Here is a 21,101-nt window from a genome sequence, read left to right on the forward strand (position 1 = left end):
TAATGCACAGCAGAATGAAACACTGCCTGATCCTGGGCCAACCTCACTACTGTTACCACGTTTGAGCCCATTGATGCTGCCACTTTGCCAATCCATCTCGCTGGGGGTCTTCCTCTTTTTCTCTGACCCTCCACCTTATCAAGCTTGATATCCTTCTCCAGCAACTGGTCCCTCCTGACAATATGTCCAAAGTATGAGAGACAAAGTTTAGCCATCATGGCCTCCAAAGAGCACTTTGGCTGCACTTTTTCCAGCACAGATCTGTTGGTTCTTTTGGCAGCCCATGGCACTTTCAATATTCTCCTCCAACACCATAACTCAAAAACATTAATTCTTCTACAGTCTTCCTTATTTACTGTCCAACTTTCACATGCATATGAGGTTATTGAAAATACCATGACTTGGGTCAGGCACCCTTAGTCCTCAAGCTGACATCTTTGCTTTTCAACACTTTAAAAAGGTCTTGTGAAGCAGGTTTTCCTAATGCAATACGAGGTTTTATTTTTTGACTGCTGCTTCTGTGAGTGTTGATAGTTGATCCAAGAAGAATGAAGTCCTTGACAACTTCAGTCTTTTCTCCGTTGATAAAGTGTTGTTTATTGGTCCAGTGGTGAGGATTTTTGCTTTCTTCACATTGAGATGCAGTCCATACCGAAGGCTGTGTGCTCTTTGATCTTCATCAGTAAGTATTTTAAGTCCTCTTCACTTTCAGCAAGCAAGGTTGTATCATCTGCATATCGCACGTGGTTAATGAGTCTTCCTCCAATCCTGATGCCATGTTTTTCTTCATATAACCCAGCTTCTTGGATTATTTGTTCAGCATACAGGTTGACTAAGTATGGTGAGAGAATACAACCCTGTCGCACACCTTTCTTAAATTTAAACCATCTAGTGTTCCCATGTTCTGTTCGAACAACTGCCTCTTGGTCCATGTACAGATTCCTCATGAGCACAATTAAGTGTTCCGGAATATTCATACTTCGCAATATTGTCCATAGCTTGTCATGATCCACACCATCGAAAGCCTTTGCATAGTCAATAAAGCACAGGTAAACATCTTTCTGATATTTTCTGTTTTCAGCCAAGATCCATCAGACATCAGCAATGATATCCCTCGTTCCACGGCCTCTTCTGAATCTGGCTTGAACCTCTGGAAGTTCTCTGTTATGCTTGTAGCTGTTTCTGTATTACCTTTAGTAAAACTTTACTCTCATGGGATATCAAAGAGACAGTCCGATGATTTGTGTATTCTGTTGGGTCACCTCTCTTTGGAATGGCCCACAAAGATGGATCTCTTCCAATCAGTCGGCCAGATAATTGTCTTCTAAATTTCTTGGCATAGATGAGTGAGTGCCTCCTGTGCTGTATCACTTTCTTGAAAATTTTTAATTTTTATTCCATCAATTCCTGGTCCCTTGTTCTTTGCCAATTCCTTCAGTGCACCTTGGATTTTTTCCTTCGGTATCATTGGCTCTTGATCATATGCTACCTCTTGAAACAGTTGAACATGAACCATTTCCTTTTGGTACAGTGACTCTGTGTATTCCTTCCATCTTCTCTTGATGCTTTCTGCATCATCAAATAATTTACCTGGAGAATCTTTCAATAATGAAAGTCGAGGCTTGAATTTTTTCTTCAGTTCCCCCAGCTTGAGAAATGTTTAGCGTGTTCTTCCTTTTTGGTTTTCTGACTCCAGATCTTTGTACATTTTGTTGTAATGTTTGGCATTATCTTCTCAAGCTGATCTTTGAAATTTTCTGCTCAGTTCTTGGACCTCCTCATTTCTTCCATTTGCTTTAGCATCTCTACACTGGAGAGCAAGTTTCAGTGTCTCTTCTGACATCCATTTTGACCTTTTCCTTCTGTCTTGTCTCCTCAATGACTTTTTGCTGTCTTCATGTTTGATGTTCTTGATGTCATCCCCCAACTCTTTTGGTCTTCAGTATTTAGTGTTTAATGTATCAAATCTGTTCTTCAAATGATCTCTAAATTCAGGTGGTATATATTCAAGGTCATATTTTGGCTCTCTTGGACTTGTTTTCATTTTCTTCAGATTTAGTTTGAATTTGCATATGAGCAGTTGATGGTCTATTCCACAGGCTGCCCCTGGCCTTGTTTTGACTGATGATATGGAGCTTTTCCATAGTCTCTTTCTGCAGATGTAGTCAATTTGATTTCTATGTATTCTGTCTGGTAAGGTCCATGTGGGAGTAAAGAGGAAGTATCAGTAGTTGGAAAATATGGCCTTCGTGATAGAAATTATGCTGGAAATCGCATGATAGAATTCTGCAAAATCAATGATTTGTTCATTTCAAATACCTTCTTTAGACAGCATAAGAGTAACCACCATAGTGATGTACTTTAAGTTCCTCCTGACTTCCGGCATATCCCGTGTGCCTCTGGGAATCAGGGTGGCTTGAGATCTTTTTTATAGCCTCTGGTTCTCCCTGAGAGCTTGTCCCTTCTTTTTCAGGGTGTCTTCCCACTTTTCTACGAGATGTTGGGATTTTTGAGGCAGCCACTAGTGGTGACAGCGGACATCAACCTGAACATCGTAGCTCTTACTGGAGTGGGATTGCTGAGTAGACTGTGGCGACTCACCTCCCCGCGGGCTGTGGTGTAAGTTAAACAACTCATGTCTTCCATTCCCCTGGGTATTCAACAAGCACTGGGATGTGTTGTATACTTGGGATACGTGAGAGGATGAAATGCCGGGCTCTTTGTGATGTGTGGTTTAGGCAATAAAAGGAGAGGCCAGTTTGTTCCTGAGACAGTCCCCACAGAAAGTACATTTTTTATCTTGCCCCACAAGTCTGCAGTAGGTGACACTTGACACATTCAACAGGGGCAGTAGAGGGGAGGACTGTTCGGGCTGTTGAAGAATCTGCTCCTGGCTGTAATTAACAGCCAAGCCCTGAAACGGTGGAAGATGGATGGATTTGGCAGTGAGCCTTCGTTGACCTTGTTGTTAAGTGCCGCTGAGTCGATTCTGACCCTGAATAGGGTTTCGTAAGAAGGGTTGGTGATCTTGAACCACCTTAGATTATGATTTTTGTCAAATGTGAATGACTGCTGTCATTATTAAACACGAATCTACTCTTTTTTTGTGAAGTTGTGGGAAATAGCCAATGTATGCAAAAGTAGGAAGAAAAGTATAATGACCTCCTCTGACCCAGAGCCTCACTACCCAGCTTCACAGATGATCAAGTCATAGGAAACCCCTCCCTGCAATGTAGTATTTTGAGTCAAATCCTAGACATTATATTTGATTCATAAAATATTCAGTGTATACCTCTAAAAGGTAAGTGTTCTTAAATAAGAAAATCACATAACCACAAGAAATGGACAGTAATTCCTTAGTTTCATCAAATGTCCCTGTATGTCTGGTTGAACTTGGCACTTCCCTCTCTCACTTTTATTCCTGGGTCTGTTTCATTGGGTCACCAGGTCGGATTCTGACTCCTGGTCACAGTCTGTGCTGATGGACCAGGGGGACTAGCCTTGGGTCCCTGAGGCTTATCAACAGAGCAGCTGATAGTGCACACCTAAATCAAACAAACACCAGGGAGAAGTAGAGTGTGTATTGGGCGTGTGTCCTGAGTTCCTGAATTTTCCACTCTGTGCCATGGATGGATTGTATGTACAGTTGACTATTGAATAACATGGGTTCCAACAGCGCAGGCCCACTTATTCGTGGATTTCTCATCCTGCTACTATTGCAGAGAGTTCAAGTGTTATGAGCATCCTTTTAACTGAAGAGACGAATTGTTCAAGTGGAGATGATCAGTATCACATGACATTTCCAGCAGCTACTCACAACACTTGAGATCTCTCTCCTCAATAGCAGTGTGGGGGAAAAAAATCCATGTATAAATGGGGTCACAAAGGTCAAGCCAGTGCTGTTCAAGGGTCAGCTGTAAATTATATTCAGATTTTCAGATCAGCGCCCCAACTCCCATGTTGTTCAACCGTGTATGTCTCAGTATTTGGGAATGGGATGCCACTGTTGGAGCAAAAGATCCAACATTTGCTGATTGTTCACCCACTGTGGTTTAGAAACACACTTGTATGCTATTCTCACACCTTTCCTTTGTGGTTAGGATTTGGCATAGAATGTAATGTGGGTTTTCTTTGGTTTTGTTTGCAGTTTTGATGAAGTATATTATGGACAGTACATCTCTTTCTACATGAAACGGATCTTCTTCTTAGATGGCAGCGGACCACCTTTGGGCCACATGCTGCTGGCCTTGGGAGGTAGGCAGGTTGGGGGAGAAACAGTCATTGACTCGGGCCTCTAGAACCTTTACAAATTTCTTGAGGGCAGAAACCACATCTTACAATTTATGTATCATTGTTTTTCTATGGCCTGCCACAGTTTGGTACTCCAGAAATATTAGCTGAATGAATTGTTAACTGATGACACTTTTGTTTTAGGTTATTTAGGAGGATTTGATGGTAACTTTTTGTGGAACAGAATTGGAGCAGGTAACGTGTCCCATTCATTTCTCTTCCATATTAATTTATGCTTAACCAAAATGGAGAAAATAGTGGCTTTTTTAGGGGTTTGAAAGTATAGCTTAGTAGTCTTGAGTCCAAGGTATGATCAGTTATTTGGGTCTAAAGTTTTTTAAACGAAAAGTCTAGTAAATACCTTAGTGTTTTGTTATAGTGATTACATTCTCTCTCACTTTTGGTACACTTATCCAACTCTTTCTTTACATGGCATCTGAGCTCATTCATCTTCTGCATGTTGCCATTGTTTTTGAAAAGCAAGTGGAGGGAAATTTTAAAAAGTGAAAAGCAACTAATTTCAGAATTCTTAGTCAGCATTGCTAGGGTTAGTGAGAACTGGCTTCTTGAATATGGTAAAATCCTCACCCAGAGTTTATACTTGTTTGCTGAGCTGGTGCCCAACTTTGCACATGTGCAGTTTAGATGTTAGGACTCAAGGATGCTGTGTTTAAAGGTATGCCTGTGAGTGTGGAGGGGCTGAGTACATAGTGTTCTCAGCGCCCCCGTGTGGTTGCTTTTCCAGAATATAGCAGCAACGTGCCTGTCTGGTCCTTGCGCTTGCTGCCAGCTCTCGCAGGGGCCTTCTCGGTCCCCATGACCTACCAGATAGTGTTAGAACTCAACTTTTCTCACTGCACCGCCATGGGAGCTGCTCTCTTGATGCTGATAGGTAAGACCTGGACCTCTGCCTTCTTCCTCTTGGTGCTAAAGGACAGAACCATGCCCTAGGCTGGGCTGCTCTTTGCTGTTAGTGCTAGGAGAGTTTGTGGGGCTAGTGGGCATCTTCTGCTCAGAGGACAGATGCATACCCTGGACATCCACAATCAATTGTGGGATGACTCAGGCTCCTGGCTGATTCAAAGCTAAGAACTCACCTCCGCAGCTCCCACCCCATCACTCCTTTCTGAGTGCCCCACTTCGCACGCCTTCTCCTACATGCCTTGTGTTTTCCTTCTCTTCCTCACAGAGAATGCGCTCATCACTCAGTCAAGACTGATCCTCCTGGAATCCGTGCTTATATTTTTTAACCTGTTGTCAGTGTTGTCCTACCTGAAGTTTTCCAACCTCCAAAAACACAGGTGAGGAAGATGAGGTGTCTCCTGTTTTGGAAACGGGGGAAGGGTATGGGTGGTTTATTTATACCTGAGCTGTGCTACTTTTTTTGTGTGTGTGGCTGCTTGCTAAATGCCTTTCTGCACTTAGATTGGTCCTGAGCTCCTGACTAAAAAAGACACCCTCATTTTCTAGTAACTTAAACTAAGAAACATTCTCTGGATTTAACAAAGGAAATTCTGCCAGGACTGATACTCTGCAAGACTGGGATTCTTTCTTTTTTTTTTTGGTACATGGTGCTCAGTACACAGATTTCTCTGAGAAACATATACCTTCCCTGGCCTTCCAGGAATATTTTTGTTTTTCTGGTTTATTCCAGTCCTTTCTCTGGCAGCTGGTGGTTTTGGTTAGTGCTGACGGGAGTTGCTTGTTCCTGCACAGTTGGGTGAGTTTGATCCACTTGTTTTAGACATGTTCTCTTCCACCTCCTTATTTTTAACGTCTCATTGAAAATTTTACTTTGCGTTATGTCTTTTCAGCATAAAATACATGGGTCTGTTTACATACTTGCTTGTGCTCTGTATTGCTGCTGTCCACACTTGGCACCTGATTGGAGAGCAGACCTTATCGAACGTAGGTGTAGAGACCAGAGCTCAGGGGAGCGCTGAGGGTGAGGGGTGGGATCTCTGTCACTAACTCCTGTTAAGCATGTGGTGTCTGTACGTGTCGTGGAAGGTGATTCTTTCTTTAATCTCTGGCAGGTGTGTGTATTCTGTCACCTGCTGGCCAGAGCAGTGGCTTTATTGGTCATCCCATCCCTCATGTACTTACTTTTCTTCTACGTCCACTTGATTCTACTCTACCGCTCTGGGCCCCATGATCAAATCATGTCGAGTGCATTCCAGGCCAGCTTGGAGGTAAGCCATGGAAAGTCATGGCCACTTTAGAAAGAATGTGGTCGTTTCTAAGTTGGTCTCATAGAAACTTCATCAAGTGAGCCTGAAAGGGAAAAACAAGTAACAAGTCAGGACTCTGTGTCAGTATTTCTAAACTAAATTTGAGTACATGGATGGTCTGGAAGGAGCGAACAGCATGGTTTTCTCAGGTGTTCAGGGTGATCTGCTTGAGAACGTCTTAAAGTCAAGTCCTGTAAAGTCTGGACATTTCCACGTGCCGTAAAGGACACACCTAACTCTATATTCAGTACTGCCTTCACTCAGTGCAAATCGCTAATGTTCCAGTGGAGCAGTTGGAGTGTGGACTCTGGAGTCTGACAGACTTGCTTTTAAATCCCTGCTCTGCTGATGGCCACATTTTCTTAACCAAGAGTCTGTTTTCTTATCTCTCAAAGGAACATACAATTGCTCTTATCTCACAGTGAGGCTAAATGAGGAGGCACTGTGGCAGGTGTTACTGAGTGCTAGCCCCAAGGCAGCCTTCAGCCAGTGACAGAACTGTGATGGTGTGCTGTTACAGATAATCACAGACTTGCAGGCATCATTGCCAGCACCCTGTTGTCCCCCAGAGGTAGACCCACCCCAGAAAATGAGTTTGAGTTTGTTTCTCTCTCTGACTTGTTGGCCTTTGTGCTTTTTCTTAGGGAGGACTGGCCCGAATCACACGGGGCCAGCCCCTGGAGGTGGCCTACGGCTCCCAGGTCACTCTGAAGAACGTCTTTGGCAAGCCCGTGCCCTGCTGGCTTCACTCCCACCAGAACACCTACCCCATGATGTAAGGGAAGTGGCCACGTTAGTACAAAGGTTACATATGTGTTTACGCCACGTTGCTTGTTTTATCAACTTACACTTCACATGAAGACATTTGTCTGGCTATTTCTGTGTGAAGAGGAGGAAGCCTTGTAGGCAGAGGGCCCCACTGCCCTCCACTGCACCAGCTCCACACCTCCCATGCATGGGTCGTTTCTACCAGACTCTAGCACCATTGGGTTCATGTGTTCCACCCCTGTGAGGTTTCAGTTCCTTCTCTGTTTTCTCTTTAGTCTGTCCTCCACACCTTGCTGGGTAACCTTTGATGTCTTGCTGAGCCCTGCCTGGGGAGGAAGGCCTATTGGCCCATCTCTGGCCCTTTCTAGACACATGTCATTGTCATCTTCTTCATACAGATATGAGAATGGCCGGGGAAGCTCCCATCAGCAGCAGGTGACTTGTTACCCCTTCAAAGATGTCAACAACTGGTGGATTATAAAGGATCCTGGGAGGTGAGTCCAGAGCTTACCTCGCCTCTTGATCAGACCAGCTCCTTGGGGCTCAGTCCTCTGTCTCCACTTGCTCAGTGAGTAATCTCATTTACCTTCGCAGTGTTGGTAATTCCAGGGTCCACCAAGGTCAGCTTATTTCCCGTTGGGCCACACTCAGATGGGAACCAGTTGCTCAGTATCTCCTCTTGGGTGTTTTACATAAAATTCCCCTCTCCCACCGCCAGTCTCACTTCCACACAAAAATAGGGGCTCCTTCCTCTTGACCTTTTCCTCATCCAGAGGGCTCCCTTGCTTAGACCTCAGAGATGAGGACCATCCCCACATGCCAACCCATAAGCAAGCCCTGGTGATCCTGCTTCCAAACAAGATCTTGAACTATTCATATCTTCCCTTTTTCCCTGTCCGTGACTGACTGATTGTCCCCACCAGTCCCCAGCATTCAGTAGGCACAGAGTGGTCTGTTACAATGTAAATTCCTTCTTCTGCTCAGATCCCTCTCTGAGCTTCAGTGCACTTAGAATCGAATCCAGGCCCTACGCCATCTGCTCCTGCTGAAGCCTCCAGCCTCCAGTCTGTCCTGCCCCTGCTATAGGACCCATCCACCGACTCTCTGGGTTTCTAGAACAAGACAAACCATTGCTACAGGGCTCTGTGTAGCCTGCTTCCTCTGTCTGCAGTGCTTCTACCTGGCTGATTCTTCCTCCTCCTCCTTTTTTAACTTTTTATTGGGAGTTGAGTAAAGGTTTACAGAGCAGATCATCAGTTTTTCATTCAACGAATCATGGACTTGGTTTCATCTCAATGACTGCAATCCCCTCCCTGTAACAGCAGTTATCCCACTTCCTCCCTGTGGTTCCTAGTTCCATTCCACCCACCTGTCCATCCTTGTCAACTTCATCTTTAAATAAATGTTGCCCTTTTGATTTTGAATGATTGACCATTCCATGGTGAGTACGCCTAACTAGCGCTATTGTCCCCACTATATACTTACCTACTGCTTAGCTGAAAGTTGGGCCATGAGAGTGAGTTCCTCTCCAGACCTGAAACATGGCTGAACGCCATAGTTTCAGGTTCCTCCTGTCTCTTTCTGACCAGTCAGCCCAGGTTTTTTTTTTTTTATGATTTTGAGTTTTGTCCCACATTTTCTCCTGCTTTAGCTGGGACCTTCTAACGTGATTCCTTTCAGAGCGGCTGATAGTGGAGCCGCCGGCTCCCTCTTAATGCTTGACGGCACATCCTTGACCACCGTTCTCTATCACTGTCCCCGTTGGCTTCCTATGTCCATTGTCATTGGTTGCTGCTCTTTTCTTGTTCACTTGTTTTGATGTCTGGTTTTCCCCCACCGCTCACTACAGCAATGCCCTGGTGGTACAGTACTTCAATGTGTTTGTTGTCTGGTTGACTTTTTTTTTTACTTTGTTGTCTGGTTGACTTTGGTTGACTTTTTGTTAACCAAAATTCCAGCAGTTGGAACCCACCAGCTACTGTGTGGGGGAAAGTTTACTTTCTCAAGGATGTACATCCTGGGAAACCCTATGGATCAAGTCTATTCTGTCCTATACAGTGACTGTGAGTTGGAATCAACTCGTTGACAGTGGGTTTACTTTTTTGGTTTTGCAATAATGTGAACGCCATGGACCATCTGTGTCATTTTTGACACTGTGTACTCACCACCCAACCCAGGGTCTGGAGTACAGTGAGCACTTCCCCACTGCTGTCAAGCTGATTCCCACTCACAGCAACCCTGTATAGGGCTTCCAGGGCTGAATCTTTACAGGAGCAGACAGCCTTGTCTTTCTCCTGAATAGGCATTTTGTACATGTGTATTGAATAGATGTTGAGCACGAGAGTCTGTCTGAAGGATTTCTTGGCAGCCACGATGTATTTGTCACTGTGGCATTCATAGACAATATGGTGGTGGTGGTTATGTGTCGTGGAGTTGGAATCGACTCATAGCCACCCTGTACAGAGTTTCCGAGGCTGTAAATCTTTACAGGAGCAGAAAGCCTCATCTTTCTCCCGCAGAACAGCTGGTAGTTTCGAACTGCTGACCTTAAGTTTCGCAGCCCGATTCGTAAGCACTGTGCTACCAGAGCTCCTTATAGACACTATAGAGCAGCTGAAATGTGCTCACAGCCAATGCAGTGTGTTTGGAATCACATTGAGTCATTTTCAGAAAGAGTTCAATACAATTTATGTGTTTTGTTTTATACTCACTTAATGTGAGGTACAAAGCTACAACTTTCCACCTGTCTCTGGTATGGGAAGTGTAGCTGCTGGCACTCCTGGAAAGTACTGTCACTTGGAGAGGGCCCTGGGCCCGTGAGGTCAAACCCATGCCAGTTTTTCCTCTGCCTTTCCAGACACCAGCTGGTGGTGAACAACCCTCCGAGGCCAGTACGGCATGGAGACATCGTGCAACTGGTACATGGCATGACCACCCGCCTCCTCAACACGTGAGTATTCCTGTTTGAGGTTTGCATCCTTGCTTCTCTTTGTTCAGAGTGGCAAGGTGCTTCTGGCCTGCGCTGGGGTACAGACATGGGAATTTCCCAGCTCTCGTGTGGTTGGTGACCTCCCTCTGAAACTTGGCATACTCGGCTGAGAAGTGGCGTGGTGGTACCTCCAAGCTCTGAGGCATGGCATTCTCAGGCTATGGCCACTGACCAGGAGCAGGCTGTCCTTTAGGGTCAAGCTAGCTTTATTGCAAACACAGTGAACGGCGTTCAGAGGAGTGTTGAAAGGTAGTGTGAAGACTTCCTTCTGGAAACTCTGTTTTGGTTTTCCAGGCATGATGTCGCAGCCCCTCTGAGCCCTCACTCCCAGGAGGTCTCCTGTTACATTGACTACAACATCTCCATGCCTGCTCAGAACCTCTGGAGACTGGTGAGCTCCCGCACACTTGCCCACAGTGAGCTGTGCAACTGCACACAGACTAATTCTGATTCATGTCAAGTTGGCTATGTGACGCTCACACATAGAAGGGGTCATAGAGATCTACTCTGAAAGCCCTCACTTAATTCACAATAGAAAGTTTAAAAAGAAAAAAATAATAATATTAGCATTTCAAAAATACAAAGATTATAGATGTTTTCACAAGGAAACTGGGATTCGAGTTGTATCCTATATCAGAAGATTACAGCAAGATTTTTAAGCTGTTCCTGGCTTGTTTAGTGTCGGGCTCCATGTGGGTCACAGGCAGCTCTGCCTGACTGGGGCACTTGCTCAGTCTCACTGAAGGAGATGGGGTGGGCTCCAGCCACGCTCCTGCAACCACGGAGCCTCTCCTATGAATCCTTTTCTGAAATTAACCATTTCCTGGGGAGAGGCCTGACCATTGAGTCCCTGTCCTGAGGCTGCAGGGCCCTGTGGCTGCCTCTCCAGGGGGTCCAGGGGACCTGATAGCTGTCACTGTCTGGGACTGCACATGAGTCTCCGGGGAAAGGTGACCAGAAGAAATTACTGGGCATCTCATCATCTTGGAGTTCAAGGAAGTGAGGTAAATATGAGAGTGACTCAGAAATGATCTGCATTCAACTTTTAGAAAAGGTCAATACATCATTTTTCAACATCACCTTGCTTTTCAATACACTTTGCCCACCTATCACAAGCTTTCATATTCCTTTATTTAAAAATGTTTTAGGATGAGTAGCATGCCATGAATGCACCACTATCTTCACTTCTTCATCAGAGGTGAATCTTCGTCCTCAAAGGGCTGTTTTCAGGGGACCAAACAGGTGAAAGTCTGATGGAGCAAGATTAAGACTATAGGAAGGATGCTATAACACCTCAAAAACAAGTTTTTGCAGAGGTGTGGGACATGTATTGTCATGCAAGATCACAATGCCCTTGAGAAACAGTCCTCTGTGTTTAATCTGAATTTATAGACTTCAGGTCTTCAGTGAGCATCTCACTGTAATGAGCACCATTGATTGTTGAACCTTTTTCCTGATAGCGTTCTAATACTGACCCTTGCAACTCCCAGAAAACTGTGAGCATCAGTTTTCCAGCTGGTGGTTGCGTTTTGAACTTGTTCTTTGGCGATTGAGGAAGTTTCCATTCCATATTCTGCCATTTCCTCTCAGGCTCGCAGTGATGAATCCATGTCTTGTCACCAGTAACAATTAAAAAAAAAAACTTTTACATTCTTTTGAGTATCAGTCTAAATTTTGTTTGCAGATGTCCAACTGCTTCTGCTTCTGCTTTCGCATGTGTTGTTTTGGTACCCATCTCAGACAAACTTTTCAAAACCCAAGTCTGTCGTGGACTGTTTTGTAGGTAGAGCCGTGGTTGATTTGCAAATGATTTACCACATAATCCATGGTCACAATCTAGTTGACAGATTAATTTCATATGCATGATCAGTATTGTCATCAGCCGTGGATGTTGACAGGTATTTTAATGTAACTAAAGTGGGAATACTTTTTGATTCATCCTTGTACAAAGGGGCTTCAAAAAGTTATTAGAAAAATTCTGCTATCTTTTCATTCCATTTCCCCACAACCTTTGTGAAGCCCTCTGGTACAGCTAGTCTGATAGTGACTATGCCCACACCCAAATGATCTCTGTGGTGTGTGGCACTTGCTGTCCACCCCCAGTTGACTGCAGCAGTTCCACACTTTGACTCACCCACGCCATTTTGGTCTGGACACAGTGAATTATTACATCCAGCTTGATCCAGTGCCTGCTCACTGGCCTTCTCCACAAAGCTCTGGGAGTTCCCTGTGGCTGCCTTAGCACACTTACACAAACTGGCATCTTAAGACAGTAGACGTGGGTTCTCTCACCATTCTGGAGGCTGGAAGTCTGAACTCTTCAGAGTTGGTTCCTTCTATCAGATCTGAGGGAGAGAAAACTGTCCTGTGCTTTTCTCTGGGTTTATAGTGTTACTACAATCCTGGTTGTTACTTGGTTTATAGACATACCACTCCAATTTCTGCCTCCATTTTCACATTGCCATTTTCTCAGCATGTGTCTCCATGTCCTCTCCTTGTAAGGGCACCAGAACTTGATTACATTTGCATGGACCCGGTTTCCAAATAAGGGCCCATTTTGAGGTTTCAGATAGACATGAATTTGGGCAGGCTACTGCTCCCCTGGGTACATGGGTTGTGCAGGGCCAGCACCGTTACCCCTTCCTCTCACTGTGCTGCAAGTATTCGTGTGTGTTTTGTGTCTCCATTCGCTCCTCTGGTGTTCCCGTCTTTGAGGGGAGTCTCTCGTGGGGATTCCTCCACTGGAATTTCTGTGTAAAGTCTTTTCTTGCCCCCACTTGCGCCAGGTCCCACTTTCTGCTCTCTGCTACTGATGGTTCCACCACTGATCCCTTTTCTCCTCCTTGAACCGTTTTTGTTGTGAATTGAGTGAAGGTTTACAGAGCATATCCTCAGTTTTACATTCAATAAATCATGTATTTTGTTTCATCTCAATGATTGCACAACACCCCCCCCCAATGTAACATCACCCCATCCTACTTCCTCCCTGTGTTCCTGTTTCCATTCCTCCTCCTTTCCCCACCCTTCTGAATGTTGCCCTTAAGTAAATGTTGCCCTTTTGATTTCAGATGGTTGAGCATTCTATGGTATGCATAGTACAGTTGCCCCCCCACCCCCTACCTATCTATTATTCTACTGGCTTCTCAGTCCCTCTTGAGGCATTGCATGCCCACATTCCTAAACACTGAAGTTCAGGCCACAGGCAGCTCCTGTCTGCCCCCCTGAGTCTGACTGACCTCTCTGTAACTTCCCACTGTGGGCATGGCGGTGAGATCAAACCAGATGGGTGGAAAGTGCTGGACTGATACTGCTTGTTTTTGTTACTGTCCCATAGCAGAGGGGCCCTGGTGGCACGGTGCTCAGCTGCTAACTGAAAAGTTGGCAGTCTGAACTCACTAGCTGTTCCATGGGAGAAAAATGAGACTGTTTGCTTCGGTTAGGATTCCGGCCTTGGAAGCCCTAGGGGGCCGTTCTGTGCTGTCCTGTAGGGTCGCTATGAATTGGAATCCACTTGATGGCAATGGGTTTTTTTTTTTTTGGTTTGGGGTGCTCTGGTGGCATGACAGTTAAACATTCAGCTACTAACCTAGAAGTTAGTGGTTTGAACCGCCCCCAGTAGCTCCAAGGGAGAAAGTCCTAGCAATCTGCTTCTAGAAAGCCGACAGCCAAGAAAACCCTGTAGGACAGCTCCGCTCCTTCACATGGCCTTGCTGAGTTGGAACCGACAGACCTAACAGTCACTCCCTCATTTGTGAGCCCCTCTTTGAGGTTCATTTTCTAACTTCACTGGAGTCATCGTCTGTGTGCAGATTAAGGGCTGAAAATCATTTTGACCCAAGTCCTGAGCCCTGTCTAGTGGCTCACTACAGAAAAGCCATGAGGGTCACCCGTCTCTTCAGGCCTCTCCTGATGTTCTCGGTGCTGCCTGAAGCAGGAGCATTGAGCATCTTCACGGCTTCTGGCTGGGACCACATGTATCCTGAAGCGTATCCGCGGGGGCATCCAGAATGATCCCTGTCATTTCCCCTTGGGAGCGTGTCTCTTTCTGTTCGATTTAAGTGAATTTCATAGTTTGCCATTAGTCTTTGATTTTACATTTAAAGGCTTTGGGGACAAATGAAGTCGCAGACGGTCTCTTGTTTTATAGGAGATTGTCAACCGAGAATCAGATGCAGATATCTGGAAGACAATAATGTCCGAGGTTCGGCTGGTGCATGTGAACACGTCTGCCATCTTAAAGGTAGTGAGCTCACGAAATCTGTTTCCTCAGTTCTTTAGTCTTGGTTACTCAATGGTCACATGTATTTCACACCATCTGTATGAATCCTAACATGCAGATCCCATTGGGGAAATGCAGATTGTCCTCCTTGGCTGCTGACAAGAACGACAAAGTGACTAGGGTCGTGGGGACGTGCCTGGCCCCAGAGAAGCTTGGACGGTCCCATAATACTTCTTTTTGCTTCCACATTCTGCCAGCTGAGCGGGGCGCACCTTCCTGACTGGGGCTTCCGGCAGCTAGAGGTGGTTGGGGAGAAGCTATTCAGGGGCATGTTCCATGAGAGCATGGTGTGGAACGTGGAAGAGCACCGGTATGGGAAAAGTAAGTCCTGGCCTGATGTCAGTGGACGGGGATGGACGTGGCACTTTAATAAGATGCCAGCCCCTCTGGTGGGCACCAAGCATGTTTCCCGGGACACTCACTGTCCTTCCTGTACTTTGCTGAAACAAGCACATTACTACCTTTATTTACCCTTGCAAGGCAGCTAATTTATCCCACTGCAAGCTGGACGCCCTAAGGGCCAAAGTATCTTACTTCCATGGGGTGGCAGTTGGTATGGAAAACAGAAGGGAAGGCTGCGTTTGGGTGAAGAGTACTTGTGGGTTGTTTGAAAATCAGGGGAACAGCTTCTGTTGTGAGCTGCCATCCTTATTCTCTTCTTGTTCTTGTGCTCCATGGCGCTGTCAGGCCAGGAGCAGAAGGAGAGGGAGCTGGAACTGCACTCACCTACGCAGGTTGATGTCAGCAGAAACCTCAGCTTCATGGCCAGGTTCTCCGAACTACAGGTGACTCCACCACTCAGTCAGAGGGAGGGCGAACGTTGGAAACTGGCTCTGTTAACAAAGCACTGTCATCTCTGGAGTTCCTCACCGCACACATCCAGTCTCTTAGCTGGAACCTGACTCACTAGTTAAATGCGGGTCTCCAGAGACTTCCCCTCTCGTAATTATAAGTGGCGAGGATGGCACTGGTAACCCTGTGCCTTGCAGCCAGAAATAGTCTTAGTCTGGAACTGAGGAGATTCGACATCAGTGTAACGGGGCAACATTGGCAGGGTGCCTCTGGTCAGGTCAGAATGAGCCACATAAGAGTCATAAAACTGGAGAGCCCTGTATCCGAAAGGGCCTCAGAGAGCATAGAGTCCAGTCACGTAGTGTACAGACTGGCCAGGACTAGAAGTCAGGTCTCTGAGAAGCAACCTCGCTCGCTGGCCCAAATGAGCTTGAGTTGGACATGTCCCAGAAGGGGTGGGGTTGGTCCCCGATGCAGTGCAGTATGACTTCTCTGCCAAAGCCCTGCTCGAGTGAAGGTGTCTGACCATCATGCTGAGTCTAAGAGGCCTCTGTTTTTCTTCCAGTGGCGAATGCTGACATTGAGGGCCGACGACTCGGAGCACAAGTACAGCTCCACCCCACTGGAGTGGGTCACCCTGGACACCAACATTGCCTACTGGATGCACCCTAAGACCAGTGTGAGTGGGAATTTCTTAACAGCCAGTGGCCCTAGGCTCGTCTCATGCCATGAGCATTCCGTCTCACATTAAGATCAGCCACGGCATCCTACAAAATCCCAGAGGTCTTCAGAACCTAACTTACCCTGTGACTTGCTTTTCTGTAAGCATTTTAGCATTATAGGTCAGTGCTTTGCCAAACACTGAGAACTGCAGCCCAAACATGTCGGCTTGTCGAAGGAAATCCCTGCTTTATTGCTTTGTGAGAGTGCAGAGTTGCCCTCAGGCAAAAGAAAAACTCACAGCCATCCAGTCATTTCCAACGCAGAGTGACCCCATAGGACAGAGTAGAACTGCTCCTTTGGGTTTCTCAGACTGTAAATCTTAATGGAAACCAATAGCCTCACTTTTTCCCCATAGAGAGGCTGGTGGGTTTGAACCACCAACCTTGTGGTTAGCAGTCCAACACTTAACACACTGCTCCAATGGGGCGCCTCCTTCTGGCAAAGAGGCTGTTAAAGTATTCCTTGTTTGTTGTCTGTACAGCGATAAGTGCTTTGTTTATGCACATAGCTCTCTTAAGCTAACAGAATGAAAGCTTCGTTGGGGCTGGCACAGAATTGGTGCTGAGTCAATAGTCATACTTGGCAGTGGGCGAGAGAGGCTGAAGACTGCAGAACAGCATCTGAAATGAAAGCACACAGAGCCAGTACCGGGAGTTCATAGTTTGAATACTGGGGTAGCCTTGGAGTGATGTTGAGACTCTTCTGAGTGGCTGAGTCATTCAAATGAAGCCTACCTTCTCCCTGTTTTCAGTTGTACAAAATTGAGAACCTTAGTCCTTTGAAATGTACATGTGTCTTGACAGGAATCTTTCCCTGAATCTAGGAGCTTCACAGTGCAGAGACCCCAAAGGATGCACTCCCCTCCCAGCTATTCTTTCCTGCTGGTAATAAATAGGTCCCTCTCTGCTCACTTCTCTCTCCTTTCTTTTATTTCTTGTAAGATAAAACACATTGCAGGCCACACCTCTGAGAAAACTTCCTTTCAGTTGATTAGCTGCTCATAGCAGATCTCATCATGGAGGTTGTTGTTGTGCAGTGCAGTTGAGTTGGTTCCAACTCAGAGCACCCCTGGATAGGGCTTCTGAGGCTTGACATCTGTGTGGGACAGAAAGCCTCATCTTTCTCCTGTGGAACGGCTGCTGGGCTCCAACTGCTGACCCTGTGGTTCGTAGTCCAGTGCTTACTCTGTGGGTCACGCGGGGCAGGGTATATGCCCATATCGGTAATAGGGCTCACAGATGCTAAGATGTACACCTCTGGTTAACTTCTCACTGAAGGGCCACGCACATTGGAATCTCTCATAGTCTTTCCTCTGCACAGAAGGGATGTGGTTCACAGGGTCTCCTATGTGTCTATAGGCGCAGATTCACCTACTGGGGAACATCGTGATCTGGGCTTCGGCCAGCCTCGCCATGGTGACCTACGCTCTACTCTTCTTGTGGTACCTGCTCCGACGGCGAAGGAACACCTGCGACCTCCCAGAGGGTCAGCACAGCTTGTACTTGTCTCGTTTGGACGTCTCTTGCTTGTCGTTCCCCTGAGAGCATGGTGTATTGGCATGCTCCATAACAGCCCAAGTCAGACAAACAAGCCCACTGTACACTGTAAGGCACATGCAATGACTCTCTGCTATCAAGTTAGTTCTAACTCATAGTCACCCTGTAGGGCAGAGTAGAACTTCTCCCTAGCGTTTCCAAGACTAGAAATCTTTACAGGAGCAGACAGCCTCTCCTTTCTCCTGTGGGTTTGAACTGCCAATCTTGCAGTTAACAGACCAGTGCCTACCCTATAGCACCCCCAGGACTCCTTTCTCTGCAATGAGGGAGCGTAAATCATGTTGGTCTTCCTGAGGGCCACTCTGCAGCTAGGTTCTCCCTTTGCATTAGAGGATTCCTGGTATAGTGCATGGCTGCCCGGCAGGGAGAAAGAACTCTCTGATGGAGCAGGAGCCCTGGCTGAAGGCATTGTTTCCTGATCCCTCTGAAAACAAAGCTGGAAAAAGGAACCAGCAGTCACCGTTAGTCACTGCTTGTTGTGGTGCAAGTAACAGAAACCCACTTAAACCCATCTTAAAGCAGAAAGGAGAAAACCCCTAATGGACAGGTTCCATGAGAGCCTGAGCTAGACCAGAGGCCATCAGACTGATGCTGGTCTTTCACACTTTGTTCATCTCTAGGCCCAGTCCATCTTCTCAACAGATCCTCCCTCCTCCACTGTATAGGGGGACAAACATTACTCCTTCACAGATCCCACCGGAGTCTTAGTCTCAGCATTCCCAGGCAAGACGAGATGGGTCCATGTGGTCCAGGCCAATGGAGAGCCTATGTAAACATGCTAAGGTGGGGGCCTGGGAGAAAGGCTTCTATGACAGGCCATTCTTGTCTCCAGAGAGGCAAGGAGAGGAGGTAAAGACAGATCAGACAAAGAACGTGTGTCATACAAGAGGCGAGTCAGCCCACTCAGTCAGTGGAGAGCTCCCATAGAGCTAACCCAAGGACCTTTCCCTCCAGATTGCTGGCTACGCTGGGTGCTGGCTGGGACCCTGTGCTGTGGGGGCTGGGCAGTGAACTACCTCCCCTTCTTCCTGATGGAGAAGACACTCTTCCTCTATCACTACCTGCCGGCGCTCACTTTCCAGATCATCCTGCTCCCTGTGGTCTTGCAGCACGTGAGCGACCACCTGTGCAGGTACGGGATCTTTCCAGTTGGGCCTCTTCTAAGTATCATGTGCACTTGAAGCTGTTACTGTCATGAGCAGAAGGCAGGTGTCAGTTAAGAGGACCTCCTAGGTCTCCTCAGTCAGTCAGGAACCTTTACTGAAACTCCATGTACGACAGGATGAGGAGGGTGGGAGTCAGCGCCACGTACACTAAGTTCACAGAAGAGCCTGGAACAAGGCACTGTGGGAATTCAGGAAGTGACCGCTGACTCAGATGAAAGTTGGACCATGTGGGTGGGGCACATGCTGGCGCTGTGGTCCCTGTTGGCCAGGTCTTGTGTATAGGTAGAGCTGAGCTTTGAGAGTTTTTCAGCTCGAATGAATTCTGGAAGGCATGGACTTTGAGGTACTTCAGGAGGTCTGTAAGTGGCTAAGCTGGGTTTGGGGGCAATACTGTGGCATCTTCTGTCAGGTTGGCCACAGCCCTATGGTAGGTGAGTGACCAAGCAGGAAAGGACAGGGGCAGAAAGCCTGGGCGGGAAGCAGGACTGCAAAGGATAGTGAGAGACTAGAAGTAAAACGTACAGCACTTGATAGGTGACGGGACAGTAAGGATGCAGAGGACAGCTGGGTAGGCAGCAGGAAGTGCCTTACTCAAATGCTGGCCCTGATGCCCACAGGTCTCAGCTGCAGAGGAACATCTTCAGTGCCCTGGTGGTGGCATGGTATTCCTCCGCCTGTCACGTGTTCAACACCCTGCGCCCACTCACATACGGGGACACGTCTCTCTCCCCAAGTGAACTCAGGGCCCTTCGTTGGAAAGACAGCTGGGACATCTTGATCCGAAAGTACTAACAGAACAGAGTTCATCCCTGCTAGAAACTGGCTTTTTAACATGTAGTGTCTGTCAGCCTGGAGGCTGGCCAGGGCTTGGTGTGGATTCTACTGGCATTTATTATGGTTTCATTTTTGAAACCCTCTGCTATGCAGTTTATGGACTCCAGATAATAAAGAACAGGCCCTACATGTCTAGTAACTCCTCCTAGAGACCCACTACACCAAGATGTAAAGTACTCCAGTGTCTAACAGGAATCACTGATGAAAAAAAGCAAGAGCTCAGTAGGTCAGTGGTACAGTGAGCTAACCAAGTCTCTTAACAGCTGTTAGTTTGATATTCTTTGATGAACTTCTCGGTGAAGCCTGTTGAACCTGCTGGAGCAGTGACATAGCTCCTCCCTGCTGTCAGTGAGGCCTTGCCAATATCAGAATAAGCTGTTTGAACAGTAACCCTTTAGGAGGCACAAATGGAATCCTGTGATCACTGTAAAGTCACCACTGCCATTATTTTAAAACTCTTTTGTGATTTTCCTGAGCCACATCACACATGAGTAACAGCTCCAACTTCAACAGGCACCATTGATATCACCCACACGTTTCCTTGTTCTGAGTTTGTCTTTTTGTTGTTTAATTAAAAAAGGGACAAATTAGCATGAATTTGAAGTTTATTTGATTCTTGCTCCAGAAGGGCACAATGAGTTTGACAAAACTCCTACAGAGCTATTGACCAGCCTAATGTCATGTCGTGTGACTACGGTGAGTGCCCATGCACTCAGCTCATGACGGCTTTGACAGTGTTATGTGGGAGGAAAGATGGACATCATAGAGCCAAGGTCACCATAACCGTGAGCAGAGGGGAGACTGACTGACGTGTGGCAACACCCACTCGAACCTCTACAATCCAACAGGTCCCTTGTGCTCAGGTGGTCTGGGTCTGCAGGGGTGGGCAGGGGGCCCCCAGCCCAGGCAGGACTGTCTGCTGCAGACACTGCACATTGCAGCCAGGACTAGGTAAGACTGCCAAGCTGCCTCTGCCATGCCACACAGTGGCTAGGCAGGTGAACAGGCCCCAGGTGAACAGAGACCCAGGGTTACAGGGCTCTAGGGCTTCTCGGATCTGTGCTCATCAAACTGGACCACAGCCCATGAGTGGGTCAGGAATTACAACCAGTATGGTGTTAGAGAATAGCGGGAATGTAGTTCTCTCCTGAAACTCTGGCTTCCATGATGCGTGTTTGTGCATGAACTGAATCATGCTGCAGAATGCCTGCCTTACTGTGAGTTCACTGTCGGAAAGCCTCCAGTGTCCTGGCTGTTTCCTCCAGTGTTCAGAAAAACGACTTGTACTCCTTGTGGAAACAAGTGTAACAGGTTTACCGGGCATTTTATGGCATTTCTCAGAGACCCTCCTTGAGCATGAGGAAGCAGGAGGAAACCCCTATCCTGACAAACCTCGTTGGAATAATGTCACCCTGTACTGTATGTGGAAAGAAGTGGTGGCCGTGTTCTAGGGGCGGGTGGGCACATCTATTG

At 46.8% G+C, this 21,101-nt stretch overlaps 1 protein-coding gene across 1 annotated transcript; it reads left to right on the plus strand.

The window, feature by feature from the left end:
* Positions 1–2,491: 2,491 nt before the first annotated feature.
* Positions 2,492–19,586, plus strand: POMT1 (protein-O-mannosyltransferase 1). The gene is made up of 19 exons (XM_006834888.1): positions 2,492–2,619; positions 4,148–4,254; positions 4,435–4,485; positions 5,036–5,182; positions 5,480–5,591; positions 5,945–6,010; positions 6,105–6,198; positions 6,327–6,482; positions 7,166–7,296; positions 7,688–7,783; positions 10,147–10,239; positions 10,573–10,669; positions 14,426–14,518; positions 14,755–14,878; positions 15,245–15,342; positions 15,915–16,028; positions 17,431–17,557; positions 18,583–18,760; positions 19,412–19,586. The coding sequence occupies exons 1-19, from the start codon at positions 2,498–2,500 to the stop codon at positions 19,584–19,586; spliced, it is 2,181 nt and encodes a 726-aa protein (XP_006834951.1). The 5' UTR covers positions 2,492–2,497.
* The last annotated feature ends 1,515 nt before the right edge of the window (positions 19,587–21,101 follow it).

This window comes from Chrysochloris asiatica, unplaced genomic scaffold, assembly GCF_000296735.1.
Source record: "Chrysochloris asiatica unplaced genomic scaffold, ChrAsi1.0 scaffold00014, whole genome shotgun sequence".
Classification (NCBI taxonomy): domain Eukaryota; kingdom Metazoa; phylum Chordata; class Mammalia; order Afrosoricida; family Chrysochloridae; genus Chrysochloris; species Chrysochloris asiatica.

What these genes read in the sequence shown, in the direction of transcription:
- POMT1 (XM_006834888.1), top strand. Translation starts at nt 2,498, where the DNA reads ATGTTGGGATTTTTGAGGCAGCCACTAGTGGTGACAGCGGACATCAAC. An exon ending in CATGCTGCTGGCCTTGGGAG is followed by an intron (nt 4,255 to 4,434) that starts GTAGGCAGGTTG and finishes CTTTTGTTTTAG; the next exon opens with GTTATTTAGGAGGATTTGAT. An exon ending in CCAGGTTCTCCGAACTACAG is followed by an intron (nt 15,343 to 15,914) that starts GTGACTCCACCA and finishes TTTTTCTTCCAG; the next exon opens with TGGCGAATGCTGACATTGAG.